General features: G+C 40.6%; 1 protein-coding gene across 1 annotated transcript in view; it reads left to right on the top strand.

The window, feature by feature from the left end:
• DNAH1 (dynein axonemal heavy chain 1) overlaps positions 1-18,544 on the top strand; it is a 5,225,710-nt gene that overhangs the window by 4,135,516 nt on the left and 1,071,650 nt on the right. The window contains exon 61 of the mRNA XM_044076389.1: positions 18,356-18,475. Within this exon, the coding sequence (XP_043932324.1) occupies positions 18,356-18,475 (120 nt within the window). The remainder of the gene's footprint in view (positions 1-18,355; positions 18,476-18,544) is intronic.

The following is an 18,544-nucleotide window of genomic DNA, read 5'->3' as shown; positions in this document are numbered from 1 at the left end:
AGACTTTCTGACCATGATTTGGAGAGAGTGGTGAGCAGGCTTTTAAAATCGCAGGCCCTGGCTAAAATGCTATCCAGCCCCCCTCATCAGGGTTCAGCTCTACCTGTCTCTGCAATAGTTCCTCCTTCAACTCATCCATTGAGTTCGGAGCCAGAGCATGCTGAGGCTGGAATTGTGGGACCGTCGGCACCGATACCTCCCCTTTCGATTCTGTCATCGGCTCCGATCACTTCCATGGTGCCGTCCTTGGAGGGATCTGGGCGCAGGGACTCCCTCGTCGCCTCCGAGGGGGCGAGTGGCATCGAACCCTTGTCCAACCCCGTTCTCCCTCTCGGAGCTTTGGCGCAGGTGAGTTTGGCTCTTACATCGGCTTCAGAGCCGTCTCTTTTGGTGCTAGGGAGGATCCCGGTCTCTTCGGAGCCAGAGCCTTCTCCGATATTGGGAAGAGGCGCCTTCGAGGTCATGAGGAGTGTGCTGGCATCTGTGTCAACCTCATGGTCAGCCTCATCGGCTCCTCCCCCCATGGTGCCTGCTCCTGCCTCGGCCCCTCCTCCAGACCCAAAGCGTGGGGAACAAGTGCTCCCGGGCACCCCATTGGGTGTATCGTCCTCTTCCGAGGCCTACCCCTTTCATTCAGGGGAGCCCCCTCAAAAGAGGAAATGCAAGAGGAAGCATGTTGACTCCCCTGAGTCTGTCACTTCAGATACCAACTTAGAGGAGTTGGAAGGGTCCCCGAGATCCCCCTCTGAGGACGTCTCCTTCTCAGACATCCTTGAAATTATTAGGCAGAGGGGGAACTGGACTACCCTTAACCCTTCCGAGGATGAGTCGGTATTCCTGGACACGTTTGGATCCCGACCCTCCACCTCCTGGGTGTCTCCGCCTTTCGATCCACTGATGTCTGTGGTGGCTCGAAAGGTGTGGTCAGCTCCAGACACAATGGAACCAACTCCCCGCAGGCCCACAAAATTCATTACTGCCCCTCAAGACAAGCAATTTCTGACCAAGGGTGTTCCCGTTGATGCCATGGTGGTAGCAGCGGCCACTAAAAAGGAGTTGGCTGAAACTTCTTCATCTGTCCATCCCTCTAATAAGGAATCTAGGATGATGGACAGATATGGGAAGCAGATGTTTTCCTCAGCGACCTTCTCCATGAGGTCTCTGAACTATTTGTGCCATTTTACCCACCTTCAAAGGGATCTCCTTAAAGAGCTAGGAGATACCCTTCAAGATCCATCAGCTGCAGGGGCCCATGCTAAGGTTGCCTCCCAGCTGGCGACTCTAAATTCGGTAGTAAACTCCTCCATGCGGCTCATCTCTTATGCAGCCGATGGTGTGAGTAGGGCCACAGGCACAGGCGTGGCTCTGAGGAGACATGCTTGGATGCAGTTATGCAACTTTGCGGAAACCTTCAGGGCGTCTTTCACCAACACCCCCTTTGATGGTTCTCCTCTGTTTGGACCACAGGTGAAGGATACCCTTACCAGGTGTGAGCAGGAAGGCAAGATTCTCTCTGATGTGCATGTCTGTTTTTCCACTCCTTCAAGACCGTATCCTAAAGGTCAGAAGAGTGGGAAAATGTGGTTCCGGAAACCCCAGGGAGCCGTGCCTGACACACGTGGAGAGTTTCCCTCCAGGGGCAGAGGAGGGAACAACAATAGATGCCGCCCTAAGGGCAGAGGCGGTCCTCAAAATCAGGGCCAAAGAGAATCTTTCTCTGACAAGCCCTTCCAGCATCCCTGAAGTGCTGCCCGGCTGTCCACCTTCGGAGGCAGTCGAGGGAAGATTATCTCTGTACCCAAAACCCTGGCAAAGTATAACACAAGACAAATGGGTACTTTCTATCATATCCGAAGGCTACAAAATCCCCTTCTTTCGCACTCCACACTTTACCAACAAATCCTTTCCAGATGTTCCACCCAATCTAAGGGATCAAGCAGTTCAAGAAATTTCAAAACTGCTAAGAAAAAGAGCCATCCAGTCAGTCCCAGCAGACCAACAAGGATCCGGAATTTACTCAAGGTTCTTTTTGGTATCAAAAAAGACAGGGGACTGGAGACCCATTCTGGATCACCTCAGACTAAACAGGTCTGTTCAAAGAACGAAGTTCCGGATGGTCACACTACAGTCCATTTTACCCTTTCTGGGTCAGGACAATTGGATGTGCTCCATAGATCTTCAGGACGCGTACTACCATATCAAAATAGACAGACGCTCCAGAAGATTCCTCTGCTTCCGGCTGGGAGCCAGTCATTATCAATTCAGAGCTCTATCCTTTGGTCTCACCACAACTCCCAGGGTGTTCACCAAATGTTTGGCAGTAGTTACCGCTCACCTGAGATGGCAACGATTCCAGGTGTTTCCATATTTAGACGACTGGCTCCTTACTGCAACCACCAAGCATCACCTGCTGCGAGCCAGAGACTACACCATCCAAATGTGCTCCAAACTAGGCATCACAATAAATTTCGAAAAGTCTGCATTGTCACCTTGTCAATTTATCACCTTTATAGGTGCAAACTTAAATACAAAGGACATGTCAGCGAGACTTCCAGTAGACAGAGTGTTAGCTATGCGACGACATGTGCAGGTCTTATTAGGATGCAAAAAGATTCAGGCCAGATTCGTCCTAAAAACATTGGGTCTCATGGCAGCGGCAATCATACTAGTCCCCCTTGCACGTTTTCACATGAGGATTCTTCAGTGGATGCTGTTCACTCAATGGTCCTCCCAGCAACTCCCAATGTCTCACATGATAATGATCACACAGTCGTGCAAAAACCAACTTGTTTGGTGGATGGTTTCCCCATCATTACGCCAGGGCAGACCATTCATTCTCCCTCCTCCAGTAGCTACGGTGACCAGGGACACCTCCCTGATTGGGTGGGGGGGGGCATTTTCAGGGCAGAACAGTCCAAGGCACCTTGCAGCCTCACGCGTACCATCTACATTTCAATGTCTTGGAGATGAGAGCAGTGCTTTTAGCGTTGCAAGCTCTTCAGAACTCTCTTCCCACCGGGACCATTGCAATTCAAACAGACAATATGTCAGTAGTATGGTACATCAACAAGCAGGGCGGAACCAAGTTCTACCCCTTATGTCGAGAAGCACTCAGACTTTGGCAGTGGGCGATCTCTTCCCAACAGTTTCTGATAGCAGCGCACATCCCTGCGAAGTCCAACGTTATAGCAGACAGGCTGAGCAGAGCAATTCTCATGCCTCACGAGTGGTCTCTCAATCAGACTGTGGCGGACAAAATCTTCTGCAAATGGGGTCAGCCTTGCTGCGACCTTTTTGCCACCCCCTTCAACAGCAAGTGCTACAATTTCTTCTCTCTCCTCCCTCTTCCCGGACACTTCCTCAGAGATGCTCTAGTTCACGATTGGCCTCAGGGACTTCTTTATGCATTCCCTCCGTTTCCCTTGATTCCCAAACTAATACAGAAAGCTACCACATTGGGATGCAAGATGATCCTCATTGCCCCTTACTGGCCTCGACAAATTTGGTTCCCATTCCTGCATCATCACCTTCTGGAGCAGCCCTGGATCCTGGACCCACTTCCAGACCTCCTGATCCATCAATCGGGCGGGCTGCACCAATCTCTTCAATCTCTTTAGCTCACTGCTTGGTTTCTCCACTTCCGACCTTAGCCAGGCTTCCGAACATCTCCCACTCGGTGCGTGAAATCATCTTATCCTCGCATGAGTCTACCCCTAGAAAAACTTATGTTAGTAAGTGGAAACATTTTTCCTTATGGGCAGAGACCAGGAATATAGATCCCTTTTCAGCCCCTATGCACCATATTTTAGAATTTCTAGCGGAACTTTTTCGAGCTGGATCCTCTTCTGCCATGATTAGAGTTCAGCTAGCTGCAATTTCAAACTTTCATACAGGCCTATCGGATACAATCATCATGTCTCATAAGCTTTGTAAAGCCTTTCTTAAAGGGACCACTCTACTCAGGCCCCCAGTAAGAGATCCCCCGCCTCCGTGGGATCTGAATTTGATTTTAGCTTCCCTGATACTGCCCCCCTTTGAACCGGCAGCTTCTTGTTCCTTGAAGTTTCTTTCTTGGAAATCCCTTCTTCTGGTTGCAGTTACGTCCGCTAGAAGAGTTTCTGATCTTCAGGCTCTTTGTGTTCTTCCTCCTTACCTAGTTTTTCACAAGGATAGAGTTTTTCTTCGGACTAACCCTTCCTTTCTTCCAAAGGTTACTTCTGATAATAATTTGAATCAGTCCATTGACCTACCTGTGTTCTTTCCAAATTATTCCAACAAGGCAGAATACAAGTTACATCAGCTGGATGTTCATAGACAATTACGCTTTTACTTGCATAGAACCAAGCAAATCAGAAAATTGGACCAGTTGTTCCTGTCCTATGCTGAGGGTAAACAAGGTATACCGGTGTCGAAAGTAACCTTATCTAGGTGGTTGACATCTATTATTGCATTTATATATCAGTTAAGGAATAAAGAGCTTCCTGCTAAACCAAAAGGTCACTCCACCAGAGCTCTAGCTACTTCAGTGGCTTTTCAGGCCAGATTGCCAATGGAAACTGTTTGTGCGGCAGCTACATGGGCTAATCTACATACCTTCATTTCACATTATAAGCTGGATGTGGCCTCCAGGAGCAGAGCTGATTTTGGTTCCACTGTTCTGAAGAGTCTGTTCCGATGAGCCACCCAGGACTGAGGTGCTAGGGACGCTGTCCCAACCAGCAAGAATGAAGGTGAGATAGACAACTTAACATTAAGAAGTTATGTACCTACCATAACGTTCCATGTTAGTTGTCTTCTTCTCGCCTTCTTTCTTGCATCCCACCCTCCATCCCCCTATCCTAGTAGACCGAGAAGAGTTCCTTATGTTTTTTTATCACTGGCTGAGTCTTCTCTGGCTTTAACTTCCAACTATCAGTCTCTCCAGTAGGTTCATGTATCCTACTACAGTTTACTGTATTATTATTATAATTGTTATTATTATGTCTGTAGTTAGGTTTACCAAACGAGATCTGAGTATCTAGCGCCAGGCATCATGGGATATAGGGGGTCCTCGAGCCAGTAAGCAGCTCTCCAGCTTTTGAAGATGGCGCCGAACCCAACCGACCAGCAAGAAAGAAGGCGAGAAGAAGACAACTAACATGGAATGTTATGGTAGGTACATAACTTCTTATTCTCTTCCAGACTCTGTAAAGCCTTCATGAAAAGTGTTTTCCTTCTAAGACCACCTGTTAAGGATCCCTCGCCTCCTTGGGATCTAACCTTTGTGCTGCAATCTCTGACTCAGACCCCATTTGAGCCTACTAGTTCATGCAATTTCAGATTTTTGTCATGGAAAATGACCTTTCTAGTAGCCATAACTTCAGCTAAGAGGGTGTCCTAGCTGCAAGCCCTTTCAAGTTTTTCCCCCATATATCTTCGTTCACAAAGGTAGAATGTCTCTTAGAATGAATCCATTCTTTTTGCCCAAGGTTTCCACTGAATCTGATCTGAACCAACTTATTCAGTTACCAGTTTTCTTTCCTAATTATTCCAATAAAGGAGAGTACATTCTGCATACTTTAGATGTACACAGGCAATTGTGATTTTATCTACATAGGACTAAGTCATTTCACAAATCAGACCAGCTCTTTATGGCTTTTTCCCTGAATAGACCTGGCCTCCCCATTTCTAAAGTGACTGTTTCTAAATGGATCTCCAGCTGTATCTCTACAGTCTACACCAACAGGCATCTTGAGGTTCTGGGAAAGGTTAGAGCTCATTCTATTAGGTCTGTGGCTACTTCATCAGCCTTCATGGCCAGACTCTCCATTGAAGATATTTGTGCTGTTGCCACTTGGTCTAATCCTCACACCTTTATATCACATTACAAGCTGGATTTTATTTCCAGGAACAGGGCTTCCTTTGGTTCCACAGTGCTTTGACATGTCCTTCCTTGAGGTCACCCAGCGATACTTAGTAGCTGGGTACTCTGACCCTACTGTGAGGAGTAATGACATGGATAACATCAGATAAATTTATGTACCTACCATAACTTGGCATCTATGTCATTATTCCTCACATTACCCTCCTGCCATCCCCCCTTCCTTGTTGGATCATCTGAGGAAGTTGGAGTGTTGTTGATCAAGGATATTTTTTCCTTTTACCTTTTGGGTCGTAGCGATAATTACCATGGTAGCAAAGTTGATCTGAGGGTTAGAGGGCAGCAGGGGATTATGGGAGAGTGAGGAGCTTGAGCCTTGGATCTGTCTAAGTAAGCTAAAGTTGCAGGCTTGTATCCAATGTCGGATTCAAGACCCTACCATGAGGAATAATGACAGAGGATAACACAGATGTCAAGTTATGGTAAGTACATAACTCTGTTTCCTGCTCATGGGTATCCTAATGGTTTTGTTGCCATGCTGCTGGCTGCCAATCAGAAATCCACAAAGGAGGGTTTCTTTCAGTTTGCTGTAGAATTTAAAAATGTAGTGAACTCGCTGTCCAAACAATGGACATTCATTTTGCCAGAGCCCATTCTGACCACAATTAAAACAAGTGTTTAAATGTGGTACACCTTGCAGTGACTTTTCTTGAAGCAGGGGAATAATAATTTTGCTGATATTGTTGTTAAAGTGTGTACCTTCATTGAAGGTTGTACGTTAGGGCTGGAAACTCAATACGTAAAAATCTACTGCCAATCATTAGCGGACCGGAGTTCTGCTGTGGCGGCCCCTAACCGGGAAAAGCTGAAAGATACAACAACATTGTTGTTAAAGTGCTTTTTAAAATATACATAAATAACATTAATTACATTTTAGTCTTGAGTCAAGAATAATTCTTCAGGATGTGCAAAACATTTTCTCTTTATTTAAATACACATACGTCAGTGCTGGGAGACTACCATCACAGTTTAAAAATCAGTCTTACCAAGCAGTAAAAATACACAGTTTTTCTTTTCTTATCATTATCATGCATGCAGAATACTAACGTTGCCAAATTATGATCTATGCAGATCCTCGTGCTTCTCAGTGCTGCACATGAACACTCAACAATCATGTTTTTAGTAACAATAATGTTTTACAAAAACACAAGCCATCTGGCTTGTCTTGTTTCCTGACCTTGTATATGTCAGTACCAGTAACATTCTAACTCTCCAGCATTCCTTGTAACTACCCATCCCAGCCTGGGAAGGTCAGAGCTTACATACAGTGTGTTCTTTCTTGCTTTCAGAAACCATTCTTTATAACATCCCTTAACCCCTTCAGCACTTTCTTTACCTTCAGTCATCTGTTAATACACTTGCAGCTTGATATTAGAATGGAGTTGTGAAACACTCAGAACTACAATAAGTATTTGTGGTTTGCATAACTGTGCATCTATACTACATATCATTTTTAACATCAGCAAATATTAAATAATTCATCAAACATATTTGTGAAGAAATTGTAAGTTAATATGCATTTTGTATAGAATAATCATGAGAGATGCATTTTTTTCTCTAACAGACTCCCTCCTTCGACACTACTAGTGTCATAAAATGCACAATTATATTTTGATTGTCCTTAATTTGATAAATACACTTCATCTGTATTGATTGAGTTTTCATTCATCAGGTACAAGTGGCATTTCATGTGCAGATGTGATCAAGGACTTTGTGATTACAGCCTTTAGAACAGAAAATATTAAAACAATTAAAAGAATAATACCAATTTTATACCTTGTAATATACTAGTTACAAGGTTACCAAATGCACTGCCCAACCATCCAAAAAGTGTCCATTGTTTAGAAGTACTGTCTAAATCTTTGGCCCTCTGCTCCATGAAATTGGCCAACTTTTCTTGTTCATCATGATAGTCAGTAATATAAGAACAACAATGACTTTTATGAGGGCACATGATCCCCCTTTTCTAGCAGGCATTATATTGAGTGCCAATTGGTTCTGTAACACTACAGTTCATATTGCAGTCATTTTTCGATTTGTCATTATGATGTGATGTGAAGTATGGTTAGCTACCTCCTGAAGAATTTGAGCAAGCATGGTAATTTTAAGCATTGTCCTTTGCACTCCACACCCAGGAGTAAAACTGAAAATACTTGCTCCACCCAGTGGATTGCTGGGTGCTGGCTTATTTCTCAGTCTACCTGCAGAAAAGTTCTCTAAATGTTGAATAGCAGGAGTAATATAGCCCACAAAACAACACCCTGACCAGTTATTGGATACCAGGGATAATCATGATCACCACAAATGTAGCAGTGATCCTCTATCATGCCCATGCCATGCCCCCAGTTCTAACATTTTATCTGTAAAGAGTTCAACACACTTTCATAGCTAGTGTCATTGTATTTGCTGATTCCCTCTGGCAGAGTCCCATCTCTGGCATAACATGTGTGTCCATGATTTGTGGTGGCAAGCTGAATTGAAACAACCTTTAAAAATTTGTCAGATTACACCAGGTTAGATTAGTGTCCACAGCGTACTGTCGAAGAACCAACAGGGAACTATTTTCTCTCGACCAGGTTATTAAAGGAAACAGCAAGAAAAATAGAGCAAAAGTACCTGTTGTCATGGGATTCATCATGAGGTGCTGTTTTAGTTGAATTTCCTCCTTATACATTTCGCTGGACAGATGATTCATCCTTCACACTTCGATCTTCTTTCGCTAACAATGATGATTCGCCTGGAGTCCCTACATGATAAGTCTTCTTACAGTGGGATGCACGATTCAGGTTGGTTGTCTTGCACAGTGGACCACAGTCAGGGTGGTGAGGATTACAAGGTAAAGGGGATTTTTACCTCAGGCTCTAACAGTTCTTTTTTTGGAAGGTTTTCACATAAACCCAGTCACCCAACTGCAATTGTTGGCAGGGCTGGTCAGGTGGTGGAGGAAAAGATACTGCTGTAAGAAATGAATATTTTCTTTTTATTATCCATTAGAGTTGATCTTTTCATTTGACACAGAGGGACCAAATGGAAGGGCTATGGGTCTTCCCATTAATATCTCATAGGGACTCAGTTTTCTTGTAGAATTCAAAGTGTCTCTGACCATTTAAGTTTTGCTTAGTACAAATCTTTAAAAAAAAAAAAAATAAAGGGTCTTATTAACCCTCTCTACTAGTCCACATGATTATGGATGGTTGGGACAGTGAAGACTCAGCTTAAAAAAAATGCCATAGCTCTGTGGTCAGGGAATTAAAATGAGTTTTCTGGTCACTGTTGATAGTGCAAGGTACACCAAAATTACAGAATCTGCTTTGTGACATGGGTGAACTTTTACAAAAACATACAAATCACTGCTGACACATTTTGTAAATTATGTACTTTAGTCATCTGGATAAAGTCCAGCTGTATATTAACAAAAGGTCCCCAAGGTGGTGGTAGCTAACATTGCATTCTAAACAATCGCACAGCTATTAACATACTGAAGTATCAAAAAGGAGACATGATTGGTATACCAACGTTGGGTAATTTGATTAAATAAAGCTGTCTTACCTGCATGGGCTAGTAAAAGATATGCCCTTACCAGGTAAGGTAGCAAGGAGGCAGGCGTCATCAGTCGGCTATCTGGCTGATGCCATACTCCATCAGAGCATTTAATATATCCATCTTTGAGCCACTTCTGAACTACTCCCTGTGATGCTTCAGCTTGAAAACTGACACTTTATCAAAATCAGAAATGTCATCATTATTAGAGTTTTACAATAGCATTACATAAGAATTATTACGTCTATAATCTGCTTGGTGGCATAATCTGCCAAATTATCTATGCCCTTTTGATTGGCACTCAATGAAAATTATAACCGCAAAAAAAAAACAAACATTTTTTTTGTTAAAACGAAATATTATTTTTGCGACCAAATCTTCGTCTTGATCAGGTACCATCCACAAATTTAATCTGCTGTTGTGTATAGGAGTGTCCTTTAAGTCCTTTCTAGAAGAAAACAGATAATTAGTCACACACACACAATCATGCTCTTTACTATCCTCAGCAATAGATAACAAAGATGCAAGATTTAAAACAAAACAGCCTATCAGAGAAACAGATGGATCAAGAAAAGAAAAAAGTGCACATTCATATTTAGTTAGACATGCAGTCAAGAGGGGTTGAGTTTCATTTTAAGTAATAAAGATGATTCAGAGTGAGGGATAGCTACTATAAGATCCTGCTCTGAGATATTAAATTACCAAGATAACGTACCCGAGGTAACCATAGCTGTAATTTTACTGTTGACACTTTGTGTCCTTTTCCTGCAAGGATAGTTAAAACCTGCAGGGTATCCTGCTAACACTGCTGAAAAGAATCAGATGCTATTAGTAAATTATTTACATATTGCACTAACACAGACCCACCTGGAAATGTCACATCCTTTAAATTTTTTTTTTTTAGAATTTGAGAAAATAATGAGAGAGATTGTGTATCCTTGTGGCAAGCATCTCCATCTATACTACTGTCCCTTGTAAATAAAAGTAAACAGAAACCGACTTTCAGAATGGATAGGTAGAGAAAAGAATGCTGAACAGAGATCTGTAACAGAAAAATATTTTGCTATAGATAGTTTGCAACTAAGTATTGTTGCTGGTTTTGGAACCACAGAAAAAGTTGGTAATACTACATACTTTACAGCCCTCAGATCTTGTACAAACCTATAAGTATTTTTTTTTTTTACAGGAAGACTAGGAGTATTACAAAGATTTTTTGCTGGCACTATTTATTTCTTGTTGTATCAAAGACTGAATTACAGGTTTGCTTTCCTGTTGTGCTTCTGATTTCAGTGGATATTGTGGGATTTTATGGAGGGGTTTTGATAGATTAAATTTTATTTTTACAGGTTTTGCAGATTTTAATATACCTACTACATTAGCATGTTCAACTCATAAATTAGCAGGTACCTGCTGCAGCAGTTTTCAGTTGTCTGTATGCCTTCAAATGGCTTTTCTTACTTCCTTCTCTGATTCTGTTGGAACATCTAGATACACCCCTTCTGATGTACAGTAAGTGGTACAACCCAGCTGGCATAGAATATTTACTGGCACAGTTGTACTCAAAGAAGAGAATGCCTTCCTTCAATTGGACCTAAAGAAATGGGTATAGGTTTTAAAACAAGACCCATAACAGTGGCATTTGTTACACCCATGCCTTTACTTTGTTTCTATAGTTGTATTTAACTGTCTGAAGTCACTTTTAATACAGACCAAGAATAAAATTGGCTTTGCATTTATTCCTACTTTAACATAGGGTCCTTTTTGATCCAGTGGCAGCAAAGGGATTACGATTTATTTTTATTACCCTGCCATAGTCAGTATGGTGATTTGCAGCACTTAATAAGGGCTTTAAGTCTTGTTCCTGCCAGTCTATAACCACTTGCTTTATTATTTTGCACTAGGGTTGCCACCTTTCATCATGGCTAAAACCGGAGTAAAGCCACACCCCTAATGTCACCAGTAACCTCACCCACCCCACCCCTCTCCTGCCCACATTCCACCCATTTTGTGACATCATGATGACATCACTCAGTGGGGAACACCCTCTTTTTTCATTCCTGCTGCCTGCTTTTGGCTGATTTACTATGCTTTTCTGTAAAAATGCATAGTAAATCAGCCGATTTACAAACTTCGATAGTCTGTTTCCTTTTAAAAGAAAGTGAAAAAAATACATTGTATGCCTGTACACATTTGTACTTGATGCACTTTGACACTAAAGATTTACTGGCAGTAAAATCATTTACTGTAATACTGGTTCGAATACTGCAACAAGGTGCAAAGCATTCTATGAGCACATTCAAAATGTACCAAATGTCATTAAGTATTTATAGTTACTAATTAGAACTATACTTTTGATAACATCTCTCAGTTCATACTTCCTGACCTAACCTGTGGGTTATCTGCTATATAAATATGACTGCCACAACCCTGCTCCTCTGTCTGACCAACTGTCTTACTCAGATTATGGCATTCATTTCATTAACATTGTTTATGACTGCAAAACATTAACAAATGTTTGTATTTTTGAATCTCATTGTACTTGTATATACTGTCTCCTTTGTCTGTAAATTTGTAATGCAATGTGTATTCTTATGGTGTACTGCATCCTGGGCCGAAACTGAAAATGGTCAACTTTTGATCACTGCTATACCCCAGTTAACAAAAGAAAAAAATAAGATCAAGTCTATATATTCACAGCAGCAATATCGTTAGAATTCAGACTGCAACAAAGAAATCGCAAACTGGACTTTCTCTATTAGTAGAGCTAACTCGGGATCAGTAAAGCAGACCATTGCCACAAAGTTTCTAGGAACTTTAAGAACCAGGTAAGTGATACATGATCAAAAATTAAAGTAAGAAAACATTCATAAGGAAGTTAAAGCACAACTGTTTATACCATAAACGTGTGTATATGCGAATGCATACCCAATCTTAGTCTCGAACAGTGCATTTCAGCCTCCAGATCATTTATTTGATGTTGACAATTTGGATAATGAAATATGTGCACTCCTGTTTGATAACATCTCTCTTCTTATACCATTTTCCATAGATGAAAGTTTTTAAGTAGCAGACCCCTCTTGCCTCTTCACGGAACTGCTAGCTTAAAATTTGCGCGCAATTAGATTTCCATGCTGGTGGTGTTGTAAGCACGCACGCATGATTCTCGTAACTTAAAGGAGAAGATGGCACTAATACCGCAATCAATCTGCTGCTGCAGCTGTAAAAGTGGGAGGGTGCTCACTCTCATGGCGTCGGTGGCACAAAACCCGGACTTCATGTGTCTGGTTTTGAATGATATTTGTTAACCGGACAATTTCTTAGAAAACCGGACAGTCCGGTCAAAAACCGGACAGCTGGCAACCCTATTTTGCACAGGGCTTGCAAACCCTGCACAAAGGCAGCTGCAATAGCTGGTTTAGCTTGTTCATTTGGGGCTGGTATTTATGAATTTTTAGCAAACACTGCTTTAAGATGACTCAAATAATCTGAGCGGCTTTCTCTTTATTTTGTCTACATGCCTGACACACTTTTGTAATTTACCAATGCTATCCTTTTATCTATTAGTGCATTTCCTGTGGGAGTAAAATTTGTTATAAATTCCTGAAGCAGCTGGTTTAAATCTGTCAAAGTAGGGTTGCAATAGTTTTTTTTTATTCCTCCTTAAACCTTCATGGATTTTTTTTTTCAGTTAGAAAACATTTAGACATAGCATGCAAATCAGCATTAGCCCCCCCTCCCCCTTTTTTAAGGTGTCAAAAGATCTTCTACAATAGCCTCTTGCCCTACCCTATCATGTGTGCACTTGTGATGAGCTGCAGGAGTGTCAAATACTAGTGCTCCTGTTGGAAAGGTAGCTTGTTGAGAATGATAGGAAGAAGCAAGAAAAAACTTTTTAACTGCAGATGCCTGTTCTAAAGATGAGAGATGAACAGGGGAACTAAGTTCAGATGTAACAGTACCACACTGACCTTGAATTGAAAAATGCAGTGGTCTGAGAAACAGCAGAATCTGTACCAGTACATATGAGGGTGGGGTGCAGTTGCTACTGGAGGATTATCATCCTCTTTAGATGTCTCTGCTTTTTGGCCATCCTTAGTTTTTTTTTTCCAAAGCCTACCAAAACAGGATAAAGGGATCCCTTTTTACTGGTCTGTGCTGCTTTCTTAACATCTCTTACCTGTTGCAACAGTTGCTTATTAGCATCCTGTAATCCCCTTAATTCTGACTGTTTTTACTTTTAAGAGCTTTAGTGTACCAATAATAAAATACTGACATTTGTTACCCACTTACTTAATACCATTTAAGTTAATTAATTTATTCCTATCATAAGTTCCATTTAATGGAAATACTCCACCAGAACAATTCTTAGTAAGCTGAAACCAGTCATGCAAATACTTACAACTTCCTTTATTTTAACTATGATACATAAAATATGCAGGTGTTCCCTTTTCAGGGATTCAATCTTGCTTGCTTATCTTTGTTCCCATTGTTCTCTCTCTCTTTTTTTCTTTTTAAGACTTACCTTACAGATCCTGAATCCTGGCAGTTCAGAGGAAAGAAAAATAACTATATCAAACCACACACCATTCAGGGAGGGAAGGGTAGGAATTTTGTCATCATGCAGTGACAAAGGAGAGGTTTTGATCAGCCTTTTTCTACAGCACCCCCTTGATTTCATTGCATCGCAAGCTCAAAAGTTACAGCTCCAGCATTGCATTCGGGATAACTGTGTCCAGAACTGACCACTGTTTTGGACCCTCTGAAGGTACTTTCACACAGTCACACCTGGACTTGATTTAACAACAGACACACTTACATTTCAACATGCTGTAGGCTGATAAATTTAAATTAACTCTACTTTTAACTTTTCTCTTTTTCTCTCTCTCTGCAGTCATAACATCACACAATACAGACATCAGTTGTACATTAAAGCAGCGCAAAGCATACAGTTATGCCTCTTACCTTTTATTGTCCTGAGGGTACCACCCTCAACACAAGGTGCCTCCTTGTGTTAAATTCTCTCGTTTTTTTTTTTTTTTTTTTTTTTAATATAGATACACATATACAGTAGCAATTTATCCTTAGTTGCTGTGGGATCCGCCCACTATAACCTTGAGGGTACTTCCCTCGACACAGGGCACCTCCTTGAGTTTTTTTTTTTCCTTATATATTAATAAACTTTTTGTTATTTCTTGTGGGAACTGCCCACTATTACTTTTACATGTAACAAATAAGCAAATGTCTGTCATTCCACAAGGCAGCAGAGCAGCAGATACCACATACCTAACAAGCAACTCAGTCATTCAACAAACAGGAACTTCATATACTTAAAAGCAAAGTCAGTCATTCAACAAAACAGTACACATTATATACTTAAAAGTAAAGTCAGTCATTGAACAAAACAGGACATGTTATATACGTAAAAGCAGTCAGTCGTTTAACAAAACAGTACACAGTATATATTTAAAAGCAGTCATTCATTTAACAAAACAATAAACACAGTTCCACCATTACTTTGAACTGCAGTTTTCTAAAAGAGAGGAAAGAAAGAAAAACATTTTTCCCAAAGCCTTTTTCCCATCTCTAGCCTATTATGTTTGCACATCCTGAATAGTTAATTGTCTGCTCTCTGACCATTCCATACAAAACAGTATGGAATTCACAGAAGGACTTTCTGTGTTGGGCCCTTATAATTTATTCCACAGTGTTCCGCAGCAAGATCAAAGTTCAGATTTCAAGCACGGCACCAAAATGTTAAAGTGCAGTTTAAAATATACATAAGTAACATTAATTACCTTTTAGTCTTGAGTCAAGAATAACTCTTCAGGATGTGCAAAACATTTTCTCTTTATTTAAATCCACATACATCAGTGCTGGGAGACTACCTTCACAGTTTAAAAAACAGTCTCACCAAGCAGTAAAAATACACAGTTTTTCTTTTCTTTTCTTATCATTATCATGCATGCAGAATACTGATGTTGACAAATAAGATCTCTGCAGATCCCCTTGCTTCTCACTTAGTGCTGCACGTGAACACTCACCAATCATGTTTTTAGTAACAATAATGTTTTAGAAAAACACAAGCCATCTGGCTTAACAATCAGTCCTTTTTCCTGACCTTGTATATTTCAGTGCCAGTAACATTCTAACTCCCCAGCATTCCATGTAACTACCCATCCCAGCCTGGGAAGGTCAGAGCTTACATACAGTGTGTTCTTTCTTGCTTTCAGAAACCAGTCTTTATAACATCCTTTAACCCCTTCAGCAATTTCTTTACCTTCAGTCATCTGTTAATACACTTGCAACTTGATATTAGAATGCAGTTGTGAAACACTCAGAACTACAATAAGTATTTGTGGTTTGCATAACTGCATTTATACTGCATATCATTTTTAACATGAGCAAATATTGAATAATTCATCAAACATATTTGTGAAGGAATTGTAAGTTAATATGCATTTTGTGTAGAATAATCATGAGAGATGCATTTTTTTTGTAACATTGTCATGGGGGTTGCTGTTGGAAAAAATTGGAATCTACCTCCTCTTCAGTGATTTCTTCTTCCCCTTCCCTGCCCCTGTGAGTCACATCAAATTTTTAGAGATAGATATCTACTAACTTTTCATTTTGCTCTTTTTCTTCCCTAAACATGTTGTCTAGTACATATTGTGTTTGATTCACAATTTTATAAATACCCAGATATGGTCAGTTTAAACAAATAGTTTTATTTTTTTCTTGTATAGGTTGTAATAAGCCCTCTACAAAAGCAGCTGAGAACCCACTGGCTGCTGCAACTTCTGTAAGCACTGGATGTTCAGAGAAAGCTTCCAACGTATTTATCATGCATTGCATATATGCATCAATAGACTCATTTTCTTTCTGTGCAGTAGCTTTAATTCTTGCCAAATTAGGCGTTGGGGGCACACTGAAGTAATGACTTTTAATAAGTTATTTCTAGCAGCTAGAAATCCATCATCTGTGTACTTTGGGATGTTATCACCTATATCTGATTTTTACCATATCTTTCTAAAAATATCAGGGGGTGTGAAGGCTCTTAATACCACTGTCAGAACTTCAATAGTGGGGTTTTGCAATTGTACATGTCCTTCTAAGATTTTTGCCTATTTTGTTGAACGTGTTCAAATGGGAAGGAGAGAATCTACAATGGTTTGAAAATCAGCTGCAGTTTATAGTCATACTACCTTTATGGTAGGTTTAGCCTCACTATCTGTAGCAGCTGCTGGATTTCATAATTCTTGCAGTGGGTGCATTTGTATAGAAAGTATATCAAAATCAGTGGAAGAATCAGAATCTGTTCCTTCCTCTGTATTGTGTTTGGCAGGGAGTGTTGGCTGATATTCCTCCCCATCTATAAAAATCAGAAACTGGGTAATAATGTGCTTGATCTTTTTCAAAGTGTCAATTTTTGGTGGAGAACTTTCATTTGGAAAACTTTTTAACTTTCCCATGTGCTTAGCACTAGCTCAGTATTTGTGTTGATGGTGCATTTGTTTTCCTTTATTAGCCATTTGCATTAGCATTTGATATGATGGTGTTACAGTGAATACCGGGTGTTGCTGCTAATGGCATCTAGTTATAAATTGACCCAGAGGGACAATTAGAAATGCTGGAAGTGACTTGGGCTACATCTGGGGAAGTGGCAGTTGTTTCTGCAGCATTTACCTCCCCTGCCTTCTCAGGGAGGGAGAAAGAACTGTTGAATTCTTGAAGCACGGGTGGGTCATAAAATAGAGGGGTTACAGAAGGTAACAGAGGCCAGTTATTGTCCGATGATTGTGGTTTTGTGACTGATGGTTGTGTCTTTGTTGTGTCTTTGGGCTTTTCCCGGTTAGGTGTCACCACAGCGGAACTCTGGTTCGCTAATGATTGGTAGTAGATTTTTACGTGCCAAGTTGCCGGCCCTGATGCACAACCTTCAACGAAGGTACGCCCATTCACGCATGTCTCCACACAAAAGACGCTCTAGCTGAGAATCGAACAGGACAACGTCTTACTGTGAAGCGACAACGCTACCACAGCACCACCACCACAGTATTTGGTTTTGTGACTGATAATTTTTGTAATTGTCTTAATGGATACATACCCCAGGAATGGGATTTTTAATTTGCATATTTTTGTAAAGAATTTACTATTCTATTAGCCACCTGCAGCTATGACCTTAATCTAGCTGAATTACATTTTTTAAACTTCTAAGTGCAAATTCCTTTTCCTTAGTTTTGGCTTCTTCTTACCAGTCATTAAAAGCTGACCAGCAAGAGACTGGCATCTTATTGCCTTTCTGTTTCAGTTTATTTCTTAGGTTTTCTAAAATTGTCTTATCAAAAGTACCTTTTTTCCAGAAACTGTAAACTGCTATCATTTTTAGAGAGATGAGACCATTTTACCAAATGACTACAGATGCCTGTTCCATATTTATTGAACATATACCTGCCTGGAGTCCCATACTCTGGTTCTTTTAAACCACTTGCACTGGCACCCATTATAAAAAACCCACTCTCATACCAAAGGTATAGATTTGCAACTATAATTATAATTCACTCTGATTTCCAATTAAGGAATCTTTTCTGTTCCATTTTCTTTATTCTTTGGCAATGCCTGTTTAAATACATTTTAAAGGCTTCACTTCAGATTCTCTGTCTACTGTGACTTCCTTATAATTTTTTTGTTATTTGCTAGATATAAAAAATTCTGAGAAGCGACCCTTCCTAACATGTAACCTCAGGTAGAATGCTTGATCAAGATAAAATAAATATGTCACAGTATATATCCACTGTATTCTCTTATAAATCCAGCATTTGTTTGGTGTTAATTATTTATTTAATTTCAAACTTAAAGATAGTAAATGATTTGACTAACATAACTTTGTGACCTCAGATTGCAGGTCTACCCAAAGATATCCGGTCTGTAGAGAATGGTGTAATAACCCAGTATTCTCAGCGATGGCCTCATTTCATTGATCCCCAAGGACAAGCAAACAAGTGGATAAAGAATATGGTAAGAAATTAATTTGTAGCACTGGATCTGAGAAGTAAATATTTATGTTTAATGAGTATAATGAGTAAA

The sequence above is a fragment of the Protopterus annectens genome, chromosome 7.part0 (assembly GCF_019279795.1).
Source record: "Protopterus annectens isolate FY-2018-M chromosome 7.part0, PAN1.0, whole genome shotgun sequence".
NCBI lineage: Eukaryota > Metazoa > Chordata > Ceratodontiformes > Protopteridae > Protopterus > Protopterus annectens.
The sequence above is the reverse complement of the archived record's forward strand: the minus strand, read 5'-3'. Positions and strand labels throughout refer to the sequence as shown.